The sequence below is a fragment of the Mirounga angustirostris genome, unplaced genomic scaffold (genome assembly GCF_029215605.1).
Source record: "Mirounga angustirostris isolate CCGP_5_RB_7025 unplaced genomic scaffold, mMirAng1.0.hap1 SCAF_7, whole genome shotgun sequence".
Taxonomy (NCBI): domain Eukaryota; kingdom Metazoa; phylum Chordata; class Mammalia; order Carnivora; family Phocidae; genus Mirounga; species Mirounga angustirostris.
The window spans coordinates 127,198,986-127,219,295 of record NW_026991715.1 but is presented as its reverse complement, the minus strand read 5'-3'; the positions used below and the strand labels follow the sequence as shown (position 1 = coordinate 127,219,295).

At 37.5% G+C, this 20,310-nt stretch overlaps 2 protein-coding genes across 3 annotated transcripts; one reads left to right on the top strand and one right to left on the bottom strand.

Moving 5' to 3' along the window:
• Positions 1-2,716: 2,716 nt before the first annotated feature.
• RAD1 (RAD1 checkpoint DNA exonuclease) lies at positions 2,717-9,697 on the bottom strand. Of its 2 annotated transcripts, none has more exons than XM_045862530.3 (6): positions 9,454-9,697; positions 8,714-8,978; positions 7,765-7,873; positions 6,196-6,454; positions 4,179-4,277; positions 2,717-3,854 (listed from the first exon to the last, which is right to left on the bottom strand). In XM_045862530.3, exons 2-6 carry the CDS (start codon positions 8,906-8,908, stop codon positions 3,671-3,673), a joined length of 846 nt encoding a protein of 281 aa, XP_045718486.1. In that variant the 5' UTR covers positions 8,909-8,978; positions 9,454-9,697; the 3' UTR covers positions 2,717-3,670. The 2 variants fall into 2 exon arrangements, with proteins under 2 accessions (XP_045718486.1, XP_045718496.1); XM_045862540.3 differs by having other exon boundaries at positions 8,714-8,957.
• BRIX1 (biogenesis of ribosomes BRX1) lies at positions 9,691-18,544 on the top strand. The gene is made up of 10 exons (XM_045862514.3): positions 9,691-9,925; positions 12,874-12,985; positions 14,206-14,249; positions 15,717-15,787; positions 16,059-16,108; positions 16,214-16,287; positions 16,450-16,500; positions 16,637-16,738; positions 17,767-17,895; positions 18,137-18,544. The coding sequence occupies exons 1-10, from the start codon at positions 9,767-9,769 to the stop codon at positions 18,404-18,406; spliced, it is 1,062 nt and encodes a 353-aa protein (XP_045718470.1). The 5' UTR covers positions 9,691-9,766; the 3' UTR covers positions 18,407-18,544.
• Positions 18,545-20,310: the final 1,766 nt, after the last annotated feature.

Sequence of the window (20,310 nt, the reverse complement as noted above, 5' to 3'; positions counted from 1 at the left end):
CTGTTGAATCACAGACCTGTACCTCTGAAACAAATAATACATTATATGTTAAAAAAAAAAAAAAAAAAAAAGAAGATAGCAGGAGGGGAAGAATGAAGGGGGGGAAATCGGAGGGGGAGACGAACCATGAGAGACAATGGACTCTGATAAACAAACTGAGGGTTCTAGAGGGGAGGGGTGTGGGAGGATGGGTTAGCCTGGTGATGGGTATTAAAGAGGGCACGTTCTGCATGGAGCACTGGGTGTTATGCACAAACAATCATGGAACACTACATCAAAAACTAATGAAGTAATGTATGGTGATTAACATAACATAATAATAAAAAAAGAAAAAATAATTAGCTAACAGGCACTGAAATTTTTGAGGTGGATGAGGGTTAGCTATTTTCCTACAATCTCTATGCCAAATCAGACAAGGAAAAAAAAACCAAGCCCAGATCAAACTGTCCCACATACAGATTTTAATAAACATTTATCAGCAAGCATGCAAACAGTTTATGCAGCCTGTTCCTTTAGGTGAAGCCCCACTTCTCTGTTTTAGTAGCTCACCCACCAGTTCCCACAAAAGGCCTATGTAAGGCAAACTTGACAATATTCCAGAGGTGAGACTGTCCTAATCCAGTCAGCAACAAGCAACCAGAAATCCTTGGACAAAATGGCAGGAAGCAAGACCCTATAGGGGTCAAGCCCAAACGTACAGGCTACAAGCCTCACTAGACTCTAGTGTGTTTTCCACGCAAGCACAGGGAACTACTCTGACGGACTTTAATCGTTTCACACAGCCTCTCGTTCTGCCAAGGACAGCCACTACTATCATCTGTTGGATTGATCAATGAGCTATTAATTTCAAAAGTAAAACCTACTTTAAACATTTACTTTCCTCATCATGGAAATCTCTGGTGGGGACTGCGATATGGATAGCACAAGCCCATGGAATGGCAGCCTGTGGCCTTTCTGATGGGGCGCTGTCACTCCCATGCGGGAGACCCACGTGACAGCTGCCCTCTGCACGGGCTGTGCGCGTAACCCAACCTGTGTGTGCAAATACCTTACCTACGCCAGAAGTAGGAGAGAAAAACCAGACCATCTCCCCAATTCCTCAGGACCCAGGAGATTTTGTTTCGGGTGGGGACAAGGGGAAGTCGGTGTGAAGACAGGGAACAGAAGAAGGGAGTACACTGTTCCGGAAAACTCCCCAGCCTAAGCTGTTACGAATGCTACACGCTGCCCTTTCAGGAACTGTAATGAATTCTTAACAGCACTACTTGATGCACTGTAGAAACTCGGTGGCTCCTTATAAAAGTGATTGTGTTACAAGATTTATTTTTATTAGAAAAGCAGAATTTCAAAAATCATTTTATTTTGCTTTTTAAATCATTTCATCAATCCAGGTGGAAACACACCATCATCAAACAGGCAAAAACATTAAAAATGGAGAAAAAGATTAACTACCCATTCCCGTAATAAGCTCAATTTAGTAAGAAAATGAGATAAACTTCAAAAAGGCAAAAAACTAAAGGTCTGAAAAATAAGATTCTATTTTTCTGTGTGTGACACTTGAATTTGTAGTCACCAGTGCGTCTGGTTGGCCTGAGAAAGCACTCCCCCTAGCGGACTGTCATAGGAATTTGAACAAAGTTAAACTAGTAATTCCTAGGTCCAAGAGAACACACTGAATAGGAAATTCTGTGTTAAATCGGTAGCTTCCTGTTAGACTGATGGAGAAAGAATTACATTCATTAGCTTATGAATTCTAAACAGCTAAAGATATGTGCAACTAAAATGGTCTTAAATGTGCAAAAAGTCAATCTTTCCCTATTAAACCAATATATATTTTAAATCCTTACAGGTCTAACTTTCAAAAAATACATTAGACCAAAATCAATTCAGAGCTAAATAACTGAAATTATAGTGACTAATAAGATGCTAAAAGATAATCTGAAATGGAGGTTCTTTCATCTAACAAATATTTACTGAATGTGTTACATACTAGGCATTGTTCTAGGTACAGGACATACCAGTGAACAAAACCCAAAAATAACTGCCCTATTTTAAAGGAAAATTATAGTCCTTGAAACTGATTAAATATTTTCATAATTACGTTTTATATTTGTTCTGTTTTTGATGTTTATCTAAAAAAAAAAATTTACACAACATTTAGTAGAGTCATTCATTTCCTTCTTGAACATATACTATACTTTACAAAACTCTAACTCTTTTTGTGCCAGCCGGCATCCTGAGATGACTTGGGGGGCTCAGTAGTTATCAGGGAGTCACTCTGAGCTAGACACCCAGAATTGTCCATGTCCCGGGGAGCAGAGCCCACAGCTGTTCTGGGGGAGTGTTTCCCTGAAGTGCTTTGCTGAACTACTCTCCAAACCAATCTCCTCTCATGCCATGTGGCCTATTTTAAGGTAAGGCATTCCAAATATACCCATACCCAAATATACCCCTTTGATGAATGTTTTTGATGAATATTATTCAATGGTTTTTAACCATCAGTAGCGGGGGGTGGGGGTCACAGGTCACAAGGATTGGCATCAGTGGGTAGGAGCCAAGGAGGCTAAATGAATCCTGCAATGGGATGAGTTTTTTCTCCATGAAGAACTGTCCCACCCACAAAGGCCAATGGTGCCTGCCCAACACTGATCTGTATCACACGGTACAGGAAACTTTATTTTAGTTATATATTTTTTCTACTAGAAAACAAGCCAGATAATTTTAGTATTTCATTTTATTAAATATCCACATGCCATAAAAATTGATGGAAAACTACCCAAGAAAGTGCAAAATCACTTAATAACTGATTTTCTACATCTTGGTTTGGATGAGAAACTCTTATAGGCAAACAGAAGTTATCTAATAAGTACTTATAAAGTACTTACTGCACTGAACAGTTGCAGAGAACAAGAAGAAATCCTGTAACTCAACTCTGAAGACTGTTTTATATATCTTGTTCATAGATTTCTTTAAAATGTATACTTTAAAAATAAATCATATAATTACTCAGACTTGTTTGGCAAAGCCTAAACTTCAGAACATTTGGGAAGAAATCACATGTAAAAGCAATCACTTCAGTGCAATTAAATGCTATTAAAACAACAAAAAAAGTATCCTTCAAAACAGTGGTTCTCCAACATTAGCATGCATCAGAATTTCCTGGGGGAAAGTTTTCTTAAGCTACAGATTATTGGCCCACCTCCAGAGTTTCTGACAAGTTTCCAGGTAATGGTGATGCTATTGGTCTAGATGCCACACTTTGAGAACCACTGTTAAGATATATTCTTCGGAATTCAAACTAATAAGCAATGCCCATATGCAGCTGCTCTTTCTAATAGTAAATAAATAAAAGAACATTTCAGGTATGGATTCATCAAACTTTAAATTTTTAGACTCTTGAAATGTCTGACTTAAATAGATTATTCATCTTGGCTCATAATGATGAGTTCAAAAGACAGAACCAAAGGACAGTCCAGTAGTGGGTAATCCATGACTATATGAAAACATTTACTTACAAAATATACAGCAACTATTAGGGTACATGGACCTTGTTTGCGTCTCCTCCATGCTTCTTCCCTTTAGAAAACCCAGTCTCCTGGAGATACTATACCCAGAATGAGGATGTGACCTATCATGAATGTTCACGTAGAAGCCACAGGGAAGGCCATACTTAAGACTCTGATTCAGGAACTTCCTCATCAGGGCAGCAGTAATATTCCACAAAACATATCTGTCCATCTTCATTTCTAATCATATACTGTAATGAGAGGAATCCTCGGTTATCTGTTCGAATAGATACCTTACAAGACAGGACTAAGGCCTTTGTGGAGGGTTTCAGTAAGGAAATCTTGTATCTGTAGAGGCGTAAAGAAGAAGCAGTTGTTATTTGGACACGCTTGAAGCAGTGCTCATAACTCCAAGTAAAGGACAAAAATTAGCCAAACACTACCAAGTAACAAATATAAGGATAAAATCAAATACTTGTCCAATTTGCTAGTATTTTTCATTTATAAAATTTCATCCACTATCACAACCCCAAATGCCCAAGTACACCCAGCACCCTACTCTTTATATCTTTAGGATGTTATACCTTTAGCGACAGATCGAAAGTTTTACATTTATTTAATAGATATGTGATATTCAACCTCACCTTCATCACGAATATTTTAAGAACTGACCTGTTCACCTGGGTCTGGTTACAATGAAATGATTCCATCAAATCAGAATCTTTGGGATAATCAAGGTGGGAGCTTCCCGCATTCCCAAAAGTAGATAACCTACAGTAAAAAAATGAGCAATTTATTTATTCACTGGTCCAGCAATAAGCCACATTAGGATCTCAGTAAAGAAGACACTTCCTTAAGAAGCTCATTCTGGTGAATGAAACACATAATATAAACAAACGCTGACAATACACTATACCAATTACAGTAATAAAGATTCCCGCAGGATGCTGTGGGAGTTCAGAAGATCTAGCAACTAATAAGCAGCTTTGGAAAAAATCCATCATGAATCCATCAAAATCCAGGGGTGTTTGCCTCAATTTCATTACCTCAATTCTACTCTGATACTCACCTTTCCTCATCCTTCATTCAGAAATCATATAAAAGGAGAGAGAGTTTGAAGAATGATGGAAGACCCTAATCAAACTCATCGGGAAGCCCGGGGTCCTGAGCCCCATCCTCGCCACCACACCCCGGAATTCTGGCTCTTCTGTATCTTAGTCAGACTACTCTTTAGGCGGTTTCACGGTTTTCCTTGCTTGGCAGTGTCAGCAGTTTGTGTGTTTAGCAATTTGTAAATGTTTGTATGTTTGTTTAATCTGCAAGAATTTATTGATCATTTGCTATGGGGTTACCACATTGGTAAGTACTGTGTAAGCACAGTGATAGAAGACCTAGGTGCTAGTCTTCCTCAGGTTCCATCTTTTCTCTCCTCTAAAGTAAGCTCTTTCTCTCTGAGCCATCTTGTCCATACCCAGCCATTATGATGACTCCAAAATCTAAATTTCCATTCTAGACTGATGTCCTGAACTCCATATGTCCAATACTCCCTAGTTTCAGGGGCACCTCAAATTTGACACATCTGGAAAAAAATTTCAACTCCTAGTTTCCCACCACCAAATCATTTCCCATACAGGAGATGAAAGATACCACGATCTATCTAGTTACCTATGCTGAGAGACATCACTTAGGTGGGGATCCTCTGAAATACACTGTTTAAGTGCCCAGATTTTAATTCTTATCACTGCTTAGGTAGCATTTCCATTTTAGTTAATATTTTAACCAATCTTGAGTCAAATTTTTAACTGCTCCATGTCATGATAAGGGCCTGCAATTTTTCTAGAGTAGATGTAAAAAGAACAACATACCTCTCATTCCTTATGTATTTTTAGTTCCTTTACTTTTTAATATTCTGATGTAATTAAAAAGAGAAGAACTATTTAAATCCTCTCTCCAAATTGATTCTAATCCTGAAAATTTCATAATTTGTTGGTTCAAAACATCAGGAGCAGCTTGAGAGTTTTTGACATTGTATTCCTCCTGAAAATTGCCCTCCCTTAGGAAGCTTGCCTCGATCAATCCCCCATAAGTACTCAGGTACTGTTCTCTAAGTGTCTCTGTATTTTGGTACTTAGTGGCATGCAATTCTGTTCCTTCGAGGCTGTTTCACATATTTTTCTCTTCACCTTGACTTTAAGCCATTCCCTTCCAAAGTGCTTAAAAAGGTAGATAGGCACACAGTAGGTGACTAATAGATACTTAATGAATGAACCATGTATAGAAAACATCTGTTTCCTTTTGCATCCTATACTAACTTGAAAGGAAAGAAGAAGAGATACCATATGATGTAAACACCTTTGCCAAAAGTTTAAGCCCAAATTTTCCTCGTGATGTAACTTGAGCTACACCAGTAAGTAGTACAATGAAAAGACCATTAGTTTATAAAGTAGGAGACAGGGCTATTCACCTACAAACCAACACTACCTAACTATGAAACTTTAAATACTGAGTTCATCTTCCTGGACCACAGGTTTCCCAATCTATAGAAGTATGAAATAAGAGTAAAAGCTCTCTAAAGATCTGAAAATTCTAGGAACCTGGATAATAAAAGTTCTGCATCCTAAGCAAATGTGTAAGGAGGGAGATAAGAGTAGATTACAGTATTAATTATAATTGCCCTGAGTTCAAGTACCTGAAATAAGGCTTGTCGGGAGACATGGTGATCTGTAGCACTTCACTTGTCATATCCAATTCGGAAAATGCTTCACGGAGCCCCTCTGACTGCAGAATAATTTTATTGATAACATTGGTGCTGCAGAAATCAAAATCCAGAGTCTCCTCGGGTTCCTGAGTATTGATTTTACAGACTGTCACCACTCCTCCTTCTTCCAGAAATAGCATCAAAGGGTAACCATAACCTTGGTAACACATCCGAAGTGCAGTTAAAGTCCCTGCAATGGAAATAAATCACATGTTGGGCTTAGCTTTATAATGCAGGTTCCGCTTCTCCTTAAATGATACTTAAATTCCTGAAGATTATTTTATTCTGCCCAATTTCTAACACATATGTATGCATCTTTTTATAAAAAGGTATATTTTCCCTGATAAGTTACGCATAGACAATTCAAACAATAACTAATAAAACTGGCAATGAGAACAAACTGTAACTCTTTGAAATCATTTTCCAGCTTGCCAAAAACACCTCAGAAATAGCTTATTGATTTTATATATCTACAGTTTTCAGGATGGAGAATCTACATGGGCCAATACTGCAAGTAACAGAATTACTAGAGAATAGGCTATGCTCTTTCTCAGAGGTGCAGTGTATGCAACGGTGGACTGCTTTGATACGGTCTGTATGATAATGTCCGTGTATTCGCTGTGATAAGGATCCTTCCAACCTTTCCTATTGCGAGATATTATTTACATTTCCTCAAACTGTAAGATCAAATTGGGAGAAAAGAGAGGGTGGTTCATGGTGGTGTGGGTTTTAACACTACAAACCCCTAGAGAGGAGGAGGAATATGACTAGACATTCTATCTGCTTTCTCTTGCTGGATGGAGAGCCACAGTGAGGAATGGGGGAAGGCAGATGTTTTATGAAAAACCAGCTAGGGAATGCTGCATTAGAAAAATGTATAATAATAATGGAATTGTCAGTACAAAATTAAAATATATTTTCTAAAGAACTACAGCTGAACTTTCCCTAGCTAATCTCTAGATTCCTGTGAAATGAAATCATTCTTCAGGGGATTCCTTATAATTTTATATCCATAGCAATTGAATTCACTATTCCTAAAAAAATAAAATATATATTTTAAAATTAAACATTTCAGGAAATAGGCAATTTATAAACAGGACTTAAATAAAAGCAAGCACATTTTGAACACAGTAAACTAAGTGTGAGGAGAATTGGTTTCTGTTTTTCTTGGCCACTAAACTGTAATTCTGAACAAGTTAGGGAAAGGAAGCATTTAATACATATTTTGCAATGTTAAAGCTAACACATATTCAAAGTCTTCTCTTGGCCAGTTCAAATTTAAAATCCCCAAAACTTTGTAAATTAAAAAAAGATTAATATAAATACTTTTGCAAATACGGAAAGAACCATAGTACACTTTCTATTAATGTGAAAAGTTAGAATCTATGATTGTGACCAGTGAAAAATGAATTTGCAATTTCCAAGATATGTTTCTTACTTCTAATAACTTTTCCTGTATTTTTCTGTATAATGCTTTTGTGTCATAATAAAATGGCTCACCTGGCATAGGACTTGACCCAAAAATAGATAAACAGTCTAAAAGGACAGTTAAATTTATTCGAAAAGTAACAGACTCTTCCTGAACTATAAACTCTTGAAATATTCCAGCCTGTGAAAAAAAGTAAACATGAAAATGTATATATATATTAATGAAAACTCACATACAAGGTTCGAGATTTCACTTTATATGTTTTAAAAATAACGATATTGTGCTAACCCCATAAAAATAATTTCTGATTACCAATCAAAACATCTTAAGCTTTTTCAACTATTATCCATTAGAATACTACTACTCAGCATTTAAAGGTCTGATTTCAGCACCATGCAAAACTTTATGAAAGGTCTTTCATCTAGCTTCTTGATCTAAACTATCGCCCACATGACTTTCCCTTGTCTCATTTTTTTGCCCATCGACAGGGCTAAAGTCATTTGGAAAATAGCCAAACAATTTGATAATGCATGAGTGATACTAGTTTTCAATTTCTTTTGAGGACAGGAACCATGTCTTATCTATCCCTCTATACCTGAGGTCACACTGTGCACTTTGGTGTTCAAAAAAATGTTGGATTAGGGGTGCCTGGGTGGCTGTTGGATAAGCATCTGCCTTCGGTTCAGGTCATGATCCCAGAGTCCTGGGATTGAGCCCCCCATGGCATTGGGCTCCCTGCTCAGTGGGGAGCCTGCTTCTCCCTCTGCCTGCCGCTCCCCCGGCTTGTGCTCTGTCAAATAAATAAAATCTTTAAAAAAAAAGTTGGATTAAGTCTGAAATCCTCTCTGAACCATACATATATTACTTTGTAATGACAGATTATAACCAATAAAAGGGAAAAGGGAAGTATTGGCCAAGAGCATATACTCTGGAAACAATGTTTGGGTTCTCATCCCAACTCAGCCACTTGTCAACTGCGGGACTGTTGGCAAATCACTTAAAAGATGCCTATTTCCATACCTGAATAAAAGCATTTGCTTGCACACACTTTGCATTTTCAACTGTAACCTTGATTCCATTTTTAGTAGCGAAACACGTAGCATGTTCTCGGAAATGAATAGCCTTCAAGATAGTGGAGAGATTCCTGACGTTGTCAAGGCTGGCCACTAAGCTGTAGTCATTCTCGTCTTGGATCTGTGGGGTTAGGAGGGGCATCGTCCACTGCACATTTGGTCCCAAGGGGTGCTCCCGGTGCCAACGCTTGCTGCCGAGAATCACCAAACACCTGATGAGATTCGACAATAAAACTCCGGATCAAAGCTGGCAAGGCCTGCGATGTCAACCTGCGCTGAGGCGAATGGAAGACGCCTGGGCATCGAACTCCGCCGGACAGGGGTTGCACCCCACTTCTGCCACTTCAACTCTCTCACTTGGGGGGGAAATTACTCTTCACTCTAAGCTACGATTTCCTCGTCTTTAGTAAGAGGCTAGTAATACAAGAAAAATTGTGAACAATGAAAACAGGCAACTAACACGGTAGTTCTACGGAGGGCCAGTCCCCCCAAACTGGGACTACGTGTCCCCGCAGAGTCGGGTTTGCGCTGTCCGGTGCCCCCAAACTTAACCCTAACAGAACAGGCGATGGAGGGCGGGCCCCCATTCCTCGAAAGATCCTCGAGTCCCACACAACCCCATTCACCAACCCGTCGAGAGGCGGCATCTATCTACTGGCCCCGGGATCCGGGGCGCGGAAACCTTACCTTTCCGGCGGGATCCGACGCCCGAGAGCCCTTCGCAGCCAGGTCACCGAAGAAGCCGGGCCGCGCCTCCCGGGTAACTGGGGAGGAAATGCAGCCGCTCCCGCCACTCTTTGCAGACCACGCAGCCACCTCGGCCACCGTCACCTCAGAGACAGAGGCGGCTTAGAGAGCTGCGCGTGCGTCACCAGAAACCGGAAAAAGGTACCATCGAGCCGGGGGACTGCAGAGCCGAGCGCTCGGTACCATAGAGATCGGAAAGGGGAGCGAGCGGCAGAGCCGGAAGGAAAGCCGAGAGCGAAGGCGGTCAGGCAAGATGGCGGCGACCAAGAGGAAGCGGCGTGGAGGCTTGGCGGTTCAGGCGAAAAAAACAAAGAGGAACGAAAAAGATGCCAAGCAGCCAGCTAAGCTGCGCGACATGGCAGAAGAGGCGGAGGAGGAAGAGAGAGACCGTATCCCAGGCCCCGTTTGCAAGGTAGAGAGGGCTTTCATCCAGGTTACACCTGCGGCTCTACACGCCTTCCCTGGGGCCACCTCCCTGATGAGAGCTTTGCTAATTTCGAAGTTGCCTGTCTGTTACCGGAGCCCGGTCTCAGCTCTCCTCCCGCTCAGACACCGCGCTTACAGCTAGCTCTCATGCACGTGGCCGTCTCCTGGAGGCTGCGGCCGAGGAAGCGGGCGGGCTTCGGAACGGTTCACAGGGAAGCAACCTTTGGGGTACTCAGTCCCAGTGTTGTGTCTTCTGATTACTCCATTTCCCGCCATTGGGGGTGGTATTGCTTTTCCTTAAAGTTATTTCTCGCTGTTGAGTATATATCTTCCAGAAGTTACTAGTCCCCCTCTTCCGCCATAGCTACTGCCAGTCAGGGATCCTGAAGCTTGTTAGGCGGTCCTTTAAAAAGTTGCTGCCCTCGGGATAATGACTTTGACTTGTCTGATCAGGTTTTTAACTCTTAAGGGATGATGAAAGCTAGACTAGATAGAATGAACTTTTCTCGTATTCAGACTTGTTATATATAGGTCAGGTACTGTACGAAGTTAGGTTTCCTCTGGCTTTGGGATTGCTAAACTAGAATGTGACTTTCTTTCTGAAGTGTTGGGAGTTTGGAAGGAAACTTAAGAACTCATGTAAGTTCATGGTTTGTATTCAAGAGAAGGTGAACACAAGTTGTTGGGCTTAACTTCCTTTCCATAAGCTAGGTCGAATACTTTGGACACAAAGATGGTCTTTGTTTTATTTCTATTTTGATTCTATTTTTACTTTCCTGGCCCTTAGCATAGTACTTTAGCAGGTAGTAGGTGATAAATGACCACTATGGTGGCAAGCACTAGGAAAGGCGTTAGCTCTGAGGGATGAAAGATGAGTTTAAATTCTAGCCCTACAGATAATTAATGTCCACGTTTTGAGCTCTTTTGTCATCTGCAAATTAAGAAGAAGAAAATGTGATTTACTTTTTATGAAGAATAAGCTGGACTTCTGGAGGATTTTCAATAAATGTTAGTGCTCCCACTCTTCCCTTAACCTGGAAGGAAATAGGGTAGTATCTATGACCTGAGTCATATTATGAGAAATTCTATGGAAGTACAGAAGGTAGAGGTTACTTTTACCCTAGGACAGTCAGGTAAGGGATCAGCCCTTGAGCTGGATCTCAAAGTAAGGGCACAATTTTAGTATTCAAAAATGAGAGGGAACAATACAAGGGCAAAGAAGAAAAAATGATCAAAGGCATTGATGTGGAGGAAAAATGAAAATAGAGCCAGATTAGCTAAAAGGTAGGGTTGATTTAGGGCAATAGTGAGGTAAAAGTAGAAATGTATTTTAGAATCCAGCGTTAAAGCTATGTTGTATTGGAGTTTGTTTAGAAAATCCTGGGAGGTTAAGGATGTGATTGAAACAGTGCTTTAAAAAGACTAAGCTGGTGCTTGTCGGCCAAACCTATTGGAAAAACACCTGTCTGGGAAGGCTAGCCATTTAGGAGATTTAGATGATAAGGATCTGAATGTGGGTACTTGGAATGGGAGGGGATTAAGAGACATTAAGAGTTGTTGTTTTTTTTTTTTTTTACTGTATATTTATTTTTTTATTATTATCTTATGTTAATCACCATACATTACATCATTAGTTTTTGATATAGTGTTCCATGATGCATTGTTTGCGTATAACACCCAGTGCTCCATGCAGAACATGTCCTCTTTAATGCCCATCACCAGGCTAACCCATCCTCCTACCCCCCTCCCCTCTAGAACCCTTAGTTTGTTTTTCAGAGTCCATAGTCTCTCATGGTTCATCTCTCCCTCTGATTTCCCCCCCTTCATTCTTCACCTCCTGATATCTTCTTGTTTTGAAAGCGAAATTGACAGCATTTAGTAGTGCTTATGATATAGGAGAATAGGGCAAATAGATGATTCAAAGCCTGGGGGATGGAAATGATGGTTGCATCATTTAACAGGAACTTTATTTAAGGTTTAGTTTTCTAGAGTTGAATTTGAGGTATTAAGTCAAATACTTGGTTTATTAGGAGTGGAGAGAGTTCCTTACCTTTCTATAGATTTGACAATTGAAGCTATGGAATGATTATGAGAACTCTGTCCTGGGGAGAACAGAAACCAAAAGAGGGCTAGGAAAGACACTTTGGAGTCAGGAGGAGGAATTGGAGAGATGGAAGAAGAAAAACCAAAAATGAAGAAAGCCAAGGAAAGCATTTCTGGGAGGCAGCCATGGTCAGTGAATACTACTGAGAGATTGTCAGGATTGTTTGGCTTACTCCCTGGAAGCTTTTTATGAATATTATTGTGTCTCTACTTACCTTACATACAAGAAGTTAACTTTTCCATTGGCTGTGTTATTTTATTAGAACTAAGGGCTATCTTAGCTTGCTTTTTTGGATAGGGGATCTAAATTTTGTCTTATTAAGAAAAAATGGGGACTTTTTAAGTTCCCTTTTTTGCATAATCACATGATGCCATGATGCTTTGCCATTTCTATCCTATATGACAGATATGTTATGGTTATGGTTATCTGTCATACAGAAGAGAAATGGCAAAACATCTAAATAAGGGTTTCATGCTGTTCTTGCCTTCATGTCTTTATTGATTTGCTTGCTTGTTGACTATCTTCCCACATAAGAACAGTGCCTGACTCCTGGTAGGAACTAGTAAATATTAATATTAAAGTGTTCTTGTGAAAGGAATATTGACTGAGGAGTTTGTTCTGAATTCAAGGGTGGAAAGATTCTATGTATAGTGAAACATCTCAATTCCCTGAATTACATACATGGGAGAGAGGCAGAATTAAGGATGTAGTCTTGATACATTAGAGGATGGTGGAGTAGTTAAGAAAGAGATACTTTTAAAACTATCTTTAAAAAAAAAAGGTAGGTTCAGTATGAGATTTAAAAATCTTAACATTTTCTTTTTCTTTAGGGCAAGTGGAAAAATAAGGAACGGATTCTCATCTTTTCTTCCAGAGGAATAAATTTCAGAACAAGACATTTAATGCAAGACTTGAGAATGTTGATGCCTCATTCTAAAGCAGGTGCCTTTATATCATACACTTTAAAAGTTCTTATTTATAAAGTTATCTGTATATTCTCACTTGAAGTCATTGTTTAACCTTGTCATTTGTTCAGCCTTTTCAGGTAAAGAACTCTGTTGCCTCAGAACAGTGACAAGATTTTTCCAATTAATATTTTGTTAGAAATTCTTTACAAAATTCATTAAATATTCCCTTCACTTTCTTAGATATCCTATTATCGAAACATTTCTTGAAGGTCCAGGAGTGCCTTCATTGTAATGCCCTCAGAGGTCACGAGCTGGTTTGCCCTTCGAAGTAATTGAGAACTGCCATGTATTGCTATCTGCATTTTTTTTCTTGAGTTGGCTCCACACCCAGTGTGGGGTCCCACATAGGGCTTGAACTCCCAGCCCCAGGATCAAAACCTGAGCTGAGATCGAGAGTCAGACACTTAACCACTGAGCTACCTAGGTGCCCTACTATCTTTGCTTTTTTTGCAAACAAAAAACCCTGTTCTTATTAGAAAGTTAATGGACCAGAGTGGGATTTGAAGCACGTTTAATTTGGGGTTCAGCCTACTTCTAAACGCCAAGATACTCTTTTGAGCGGTGGTGTATCTTGCAGGCAAGTGAAGTTTTAAGTTTAGAACTGTGGCAGTTCCATCATACAGCTGTTTTTGTGCCTGTGTTGGAAGATGCTTTTGGCTTTAATTCCAGGTAATAACATTGTTCCTTAGGCCCCTGTTTCTCAAACTGGGGTCTGCTGTTAGTATCTTTATATCTCTGAAACTAATAAGAGATCTAATTTTTTTTCTGTGATAATCTGAAACAGTTTTTTTCAGTCCATTTCCTTGACAACTATGATTCAGAATTCAAAGAAACTTTCTTCAGTTCAAATTTTAGTTTCTTCAGTGAGTGTTCCTTAAACTGCAATCCTAGAACATAGTTCAGTTTGTGAGAATGTTTCCATATTTGAAAGGGACTTGTGGAATAGGTAAAGTTGACTAGAAACACTGCTTAGATCATAATTTATGATTCTCGAGGACTGTTTTCTAATCAGCCATTTTTAGAAAAAATGAACAAGATTTTTAAAGAGGTCATGTGTTTTTAGGTCTAATTTGAAAATCTCTTTTAAACTGAAGATTGTAAAAACACTTAAAATACTTTTTTAGAAAGCATGTATGATTTGTTTGAAGTAGCTTTGAAATCTTTTATTTACTTTCTTTTTTTTTCTTTTTATAGATACAAAAATGGATCGTAAAGACAAGTTATTTGTCATTAATGAGGTAATTTTAGATAGTAATTCAAGTAAAATAAAATATTTTGGAACACTAAAGATAGTTGATTTAAACAATAAGTCAGTTATTCAGTGACTTCTAAATTGTAAAAGGTAACTCAGACAAATTTTCTTAACTTCAATAATCTGCCTTATAAATTTTTATATACTGTCTATTCTCACAGTTTAGTGATTCAGTATATATTACTTTTTGATCATTCTTATATTTGTCTTATCTTACCAAACATATTGAAATTTCTGGAAGACAAGGATTATATCTCTTTTTTTCTCATGTACAGTACAGTGCTAAATTTATAATGGGTACTTATTAAAAAACTATCAACATGTACAAAATAAAAGTCCATTAAATATTTTTAAAACCACACATCTTAGAAAGTATTCTGCCAGTATTAAAGGTGATACACGTGGTAATTGCTCTTAAGATACTACAAATTAGTAATAGGTTAATTTTCAAAGTATTGTTGAAGATACTGAACTTATATTTTAAAGCCAACTTTTAAAAATTTAGAGGAATTGTGTTTTAAGTTCATTTCCTTTCACTATTAGAAAGGCTTATTTTATTCATTTAGCATGGATTTTTGAACCTCTGTTATAAATGGCCTTATTCTAGTGCTGTGGAAACCGTTTAACAGAAAAACTGCCCTGTCATCCAGTGGGGCTTACATTCCAATGGGGGATTCAGTCCATGAACAAGTATAATTTCAAGTGAAGATAGGTGAAAAAAAACCAGTTATGAGTTTACAGCAGTTGAGGCTTGACTAGAAAACAACCAGCTTAGTGTTGTTAAGTATTGTTGTTTGTTCTAAGACCAATAGGAAACAAAAGCAGTGAACCTAAGAGTTTTTTTAAGTTGTTAGGTTTAAAGTCTCAAGTAGTTGAGAGTTGATGAGTACTGTATTAGATAGTTTATGAATATTATAGTAATATAAACCTTCAGGATGTTGAAGTTTAATTCAACTTGAAATACGTTTTCTATACTTCTGCCTTTCACCAGTCCCTTAGTGATTTCACAAAATGGAAATCACAGAAATGATAGTACAGATGAGGAAGAAAAATCTTAAATTTCTTGAGCTTAAAATCAAAACGCTAAAGAGTTAAAAATAAAAATAACCATTATAATGGATGTAGTTGGTTCTTAAAGGTTCTTATTTTCCTAAGATTGATGAGGCTAATTGTGGTGTGCTTTCTCCCTCGGGTATCTTTTTTTACTTTTTGTAGGTTGAACATGGGAGTATGTTAGGAAGATAGAGGTTCCCAGTAAGCAGAAGAGAGGCCAGAGTATCTTGTTTACCTTAGAATACCTAAGGGGAACTTTAAATGTTTCTTTTTGTGAATTTACCTAGATTTAGACCTTGGTAGCCTATTAACCTGCTTAAGTATTTTTGGAGGAATCTAGATATTAATTGCTTTAGTTCTCATTTTTATTATCTACTTCCTTTTTTTATACTTTGTTTAGGTTTGTGAAATGAAAAACTGCAATAAATGTATCTATTTTGAAGCTAAGAAAAAACAGGATCTCTATATGTGGTAAGAATGTATTAAGTAGGATTTAGGTGGAACTGTTCTTGTAAATGGATTTATTATTTATATCTCTTAGGTTATAGACTTCTTTCAGTCTTTAATATAAAAAGAGGGGGCCAGGGGATGAAACAAATTCATTTGATTTCACAAAAGTTGAAACCTTTAAAGAAAAATATGTGGATGTTACAAACATGGTATGGTGTCTTTTAAACTGTGAGATAGTAAGAATTTACTACATTCTAAATTCTCATTAGTTGAAAAATTTCCTATTTTTTAGGCTTTCAAATTCACCTCATGGGCCATCTGCTAAATTCCTCGTTCAAAACAGTAAGTTGACTCAGTTTAAGATTTTTTTTAAGACAAAATTAAAAATACTCTTTTGGGATAATTGTGCCAAAGTTATGACTACTTTTGTTGTTATATTTTTTCTAGTCCATACCCTAGCTGAACTAAAGATGACTGGAAACTGTTTGAAAGGTTCTCGGCCCCTTTTGTCTTTTGACCCTGTAAGTTTCTCATTTAGTATATGAGGTCTAATCTTCTTAGTCTGCATGGTTGTTTTTTAGTGGATGTAGTTGTGTAATTCAATTTAGTTAAAATTTCAAAAAACCCACAATTTTAAACAAAACACTGCTGTTGTAAATGATATGTTCACTTTATTTTTATAGGCTTTTGATGAATTACCACATTATGCTTTGTTAAAAGAACTCTTAATTCAGGTAAATATCTTTTCTAGAAAGTATTTTTAGTAATATAAATGAGTGTCTCCTTTGGACTTTTTGTTAATTTAGCTATCTAAAACATACATGATATGCGCTAGAATGAGAAATTAACATTTTTTTTTTTTTTAACTAGATCTTTAGTACACCACGATATCATCCCAAAAGCCAACCATTTGTGGACCATGTGTTTACTTTCACCATTTTGGATAATAGGATATGGTTTCGGAACTTTCAGGTTAGCTTTAATTAATTTTTAATTACACTTTGAAATGAAGTAGGATATAGAGCATATAGCATTTGTAGAAGATGCAAATAATAAGTCCTTTTGTTTTAAATAGCTTTTTGCCCCCACAGACTCGTAGCAGTTAACTACTATCTCATACTTTACCTACTTCTCTACTTACTTTTTTCCACGGCTATCAGTTGGTGTGGTGTAAGGGTTTGCTAACATGCAACTATATATTCAGTAAGATACAAGTTTCTCTCTAAAGAGGTTGGAATCTGGGGGTGGAGGTTGTTAAGACTTAGAAAAACATGATCCCTGTAGAATGCATTCAATGAGAACTGTGAGATGAGTCATACAGCGACTCATTTAGGAGGAGAAGTGATTCTGGAAATCTTGAAGCAAGAGTTTGGCAGGATAAGAAGTCAGAAAGGTAGAGAGGTGGAAAGAACAGCATGTGAAGTAATCTGGGTTCTTTCCTGCATGGGTTGTTGGATACCTTGCAGTGTGAGTTAAACATAGCCCCTTAGCCTCTGAGGGCAGACATACCTGAACCAACAGTGTTGTGTTAGTATTTGTAGTTCAGAAGTTGCCTCTTAATTCCACAATCAGGAGCCATTCAAAAATAAATTTGTCCATGTATCCTTTTATATACTAATCTAATCTAATTTGAATTAGATGTCTAAATACAATTTAGGGGTTGACTTAAATTTTAAAAGGGTTCTCAACAGGGTGCTTTAATACATTCTGTTACAGTGGTAGCAGTTTTTAAAATTCATTTTAAAATTCATTCAGTATGTGCACTGTGAGAAGCAAGATAAGGACCAAATTGAAATTACTCAATTTTGAAAGAACACCCTGAAAAAAAGTTAGTATTTTCCCATGACAATTACCCATAACTAGTAATATATTTCAGAAAATACATTCCACCTTAATTTAATTGGTTCTCACTTGTTTTAGGCATATTTGTAATGAGGTTATAGCCTAACTTTGAGGAATAGTATATCCAAACCAAAATGAAATGTTTCCTTTTATTGAAGATCATAGAAGAAGATGCTGCTCTTGTAGAAGTAGGACCTCGCTTTGTCTTAAATCTCATAAAGATTTTCCAGGGAAGTTTTGGAGGACCAACTTTATATGAAAATCCTCACTACCAGTCACCAAACATGGTAAGCTATTTTTGTTGTTCAGTGGTCCCTGGATGCCCAGAACTCTCTGACCAAAATGATTCTGTCAAGCAATTTCTGTTAACTGTGAAACTAAATTTGTTTTTTTGCTGCATACAGTCTTGCAAATTACTACTTTTTTTTAATGACAAAAGTGAAGGGAAAATAGGACTCATAAGTGAATGTCCTCACCATATGTAGTATGTTTTTATTTTGAAAGCATCTGATATTTTTTTGTTTTTAGCATCGGCGTATCATAAGATCCATCACAGCTGCAAAATACAAAGAGAAACAACAAGTGAAGGATGCACAGAAAATGAAAAAGAAAGAACCAAAGACTATTCTTCCACATGATCCCACTGCAGATGTTTTTGTTATACCAGCTGAGGAAAAGCCGATAGAAATACAGTGGGTAAAACCAGAGCCGAAAGTTGATTTGAAAGCAAGAAAGAAAAGGATTTACAAAAGGCAAAGAAAAATGAAACAGAAGATGAACAGTGGGAATGCAAAATGAATCAGTGGATAACTAACTTTTCAGTAATTTTATATTTATTTTGTATTCAATGTGTAAATACTTTTTATTATCCAGGACTACCTTGTATCTCATTAGTGTGGCATTTAAGACAAAAATCAAATTAAAATTTGTGGCTTCCGTGGTGTGTATGTTTTTCTAAATATCACCATTAGTGATATTTAGAACTCATCAGTTAATTTCTGTTTTTTTGTTTTTTTTTTCAAAGCTTGTTTGGTGTTACTAAAAATTTAGCTCACCTCAGGTTTAGGCCTGTTTTCTTGGATTAAAATTTGGGGTTTAGCAAAGCTGAAATTCAAGCAGATTTATTGGGTCATTATTACTTTTAAAACAATGAATTAGGCACTTTTGAGAGCTTAGTTTCGGATGGTAAAGTGCAGATAGACTGGTAGAAATAAAAGGCATCTTACTGAGGTTGGAGTCCCCGAGTCACCAATGAATGAGGCCTTGGAAAAGCCAATCCTTGATCTTGTTTTCTCACCTCAAGAAAGTACAGTAGGGCACCTGAGTAGCTCGGTGTGTCTGCCTTCGGCTCAGGTCATGGTCCCAGAGTCTTGGGATCTAGTCCTGCATCATTGGGCTCCCTGCTCAGTGGGGAGTCTGCTTCTCTCTCTGCCCACCCCCCTTGTGGGAGTGTGCTCTTGCTCTCTCACTCTCTGTCTCTTTTTAAAAAAAAGTACAATACTTCTTAGGTTTTGAGAATCAAATGACTTAATACATGTGTTGAAAGTATTTGTAGATTACAAATTTAATTTAGAAGCAGTGGGTATAAATGACTTGATAATTTAATAGTAAAAGGAAGAAATAAGGAATAATAGTTGGAGGGCACTGGAACATTTGAGTTTTTCCCCTGATGAAAGAACTGAGGTGAAGAGCACGGGGCTTACCCTCCTGGAGGTCAGTTTAGTAGGAAGGAAATACAAGATTCTGGGTGCTAGTGGCCGTGGACAGGTAGGTGGCTGCGTAAGAGAGAGACTGATACATATGCACATATAACATAGGATTGGATCATGTATGTGGTGTTTTGTGACCCACTTATTTTTATTTCATATTAATCACTTCCCCGTGTCTTTATTATACAACATGACTAGTAATTGCACAGTATTCTACTCTGCTATAGCTGTACGATCTGTCCCTTATTATGGGATAGTATTTCAGGTATGGGTGCTTATGGTAAACATTTCTTGACAAATTTATACCACCCTTGTGGTTTCCTATAAGTGGAATTCAAGTCAAAAGATGTGAACATTAAGAAATTTTGATTGTTCCCCTAAATACTGTTACTTCACCAGAGGTCAGTGTTCATTTATTGTACCCTTGACAACAGTGAAATAATTTTTTGTCAATTTGGTAGGTTAAAAAAATACCCCTTTTTGGGACTAATCTTGTTTTTGTGTGGTAGTCATCTACAAATTTGTAAGAGCTCTTCTATGGCAGGGTCATTCTAGACATCTTTCCTAGTTCCTCACTTGTATTTTAATTTTGTTCTTTATTTTGAATCTGTAGGCAGAACAATCAATTTTCCATTATATTTCATTTTTAATTTTCTTCAAAGAAACCTTGAATGTACAATTAGGCCACCTTATTTTGAAGTAGTCTAAATCAGGCTACTTATCTTGAAATCTATATTAAGCAGGTGATTCAGTTCAGAGATTCACTTTAAATACTTGGGTGGGGGTAATGAAGGCCAATTCTGGTTAAATGCAGGCGGAGAAAAAGCTTATTTATTAAGCAATTGAATATAGCCTGGGATGAAAAGTTGTATTCAGGATTTGTATCTAAACACCCACATCCCAAGAAGTTAATTACAGGTTATAAAATAAACTGGCCCAACACGTTGTCTGAATGAAGACCCAAACTTTTAACATTTTCTGAGGTGTGTGTTT

Excerpts from the sequence above, each read along its gene's own strand:
- RAD1 (XM_045862530.3), bottom strand. The coding sequence starts at position 8,908 with ATGCCCCTCCTAACCCCACAGATCCAAGACGAGAATGACTACAGCTTA. Across the intron at positions 7,874-8,713 it reads AAGCAAATGCTTTTATTCAG|GCTGGAATATTTCAAGAGTT; the intron begins GTATGGAAATAG and ends TTTTTTTCACAG. Across the intron at positions 3,855-4,178 it reads AACCAGACCCAGGTGAACAG|ATACAAGATTTCCTTACTGA; the intron begins GTCAGTTCTTAA and ends ACGCCTCTACAG.
- BRIX1 (XM_045862514.3), top strand. The coding sequence starts at position 9,767 with ATGGCGGCGACCAAGAGGAAGCGGCGTGGAGGCTTGGCGGTTCAGGCG. Across the intron at positions 14,250-15,716 it reads AGTTATTTGTCATTAATGAG|GTTTGTGAAATGAAAAACTG; the intron begins GTAATTTTAGAT and ends TACTTTGTTTAG. Across the intron at positions 16,288-16,449 it reads CCCTTTTGTCTTTTGACCCT|GCTTTTGATGAATTACCACA; the intron begins GTAAGTTTCTCA and ends TTATTTTTATAG.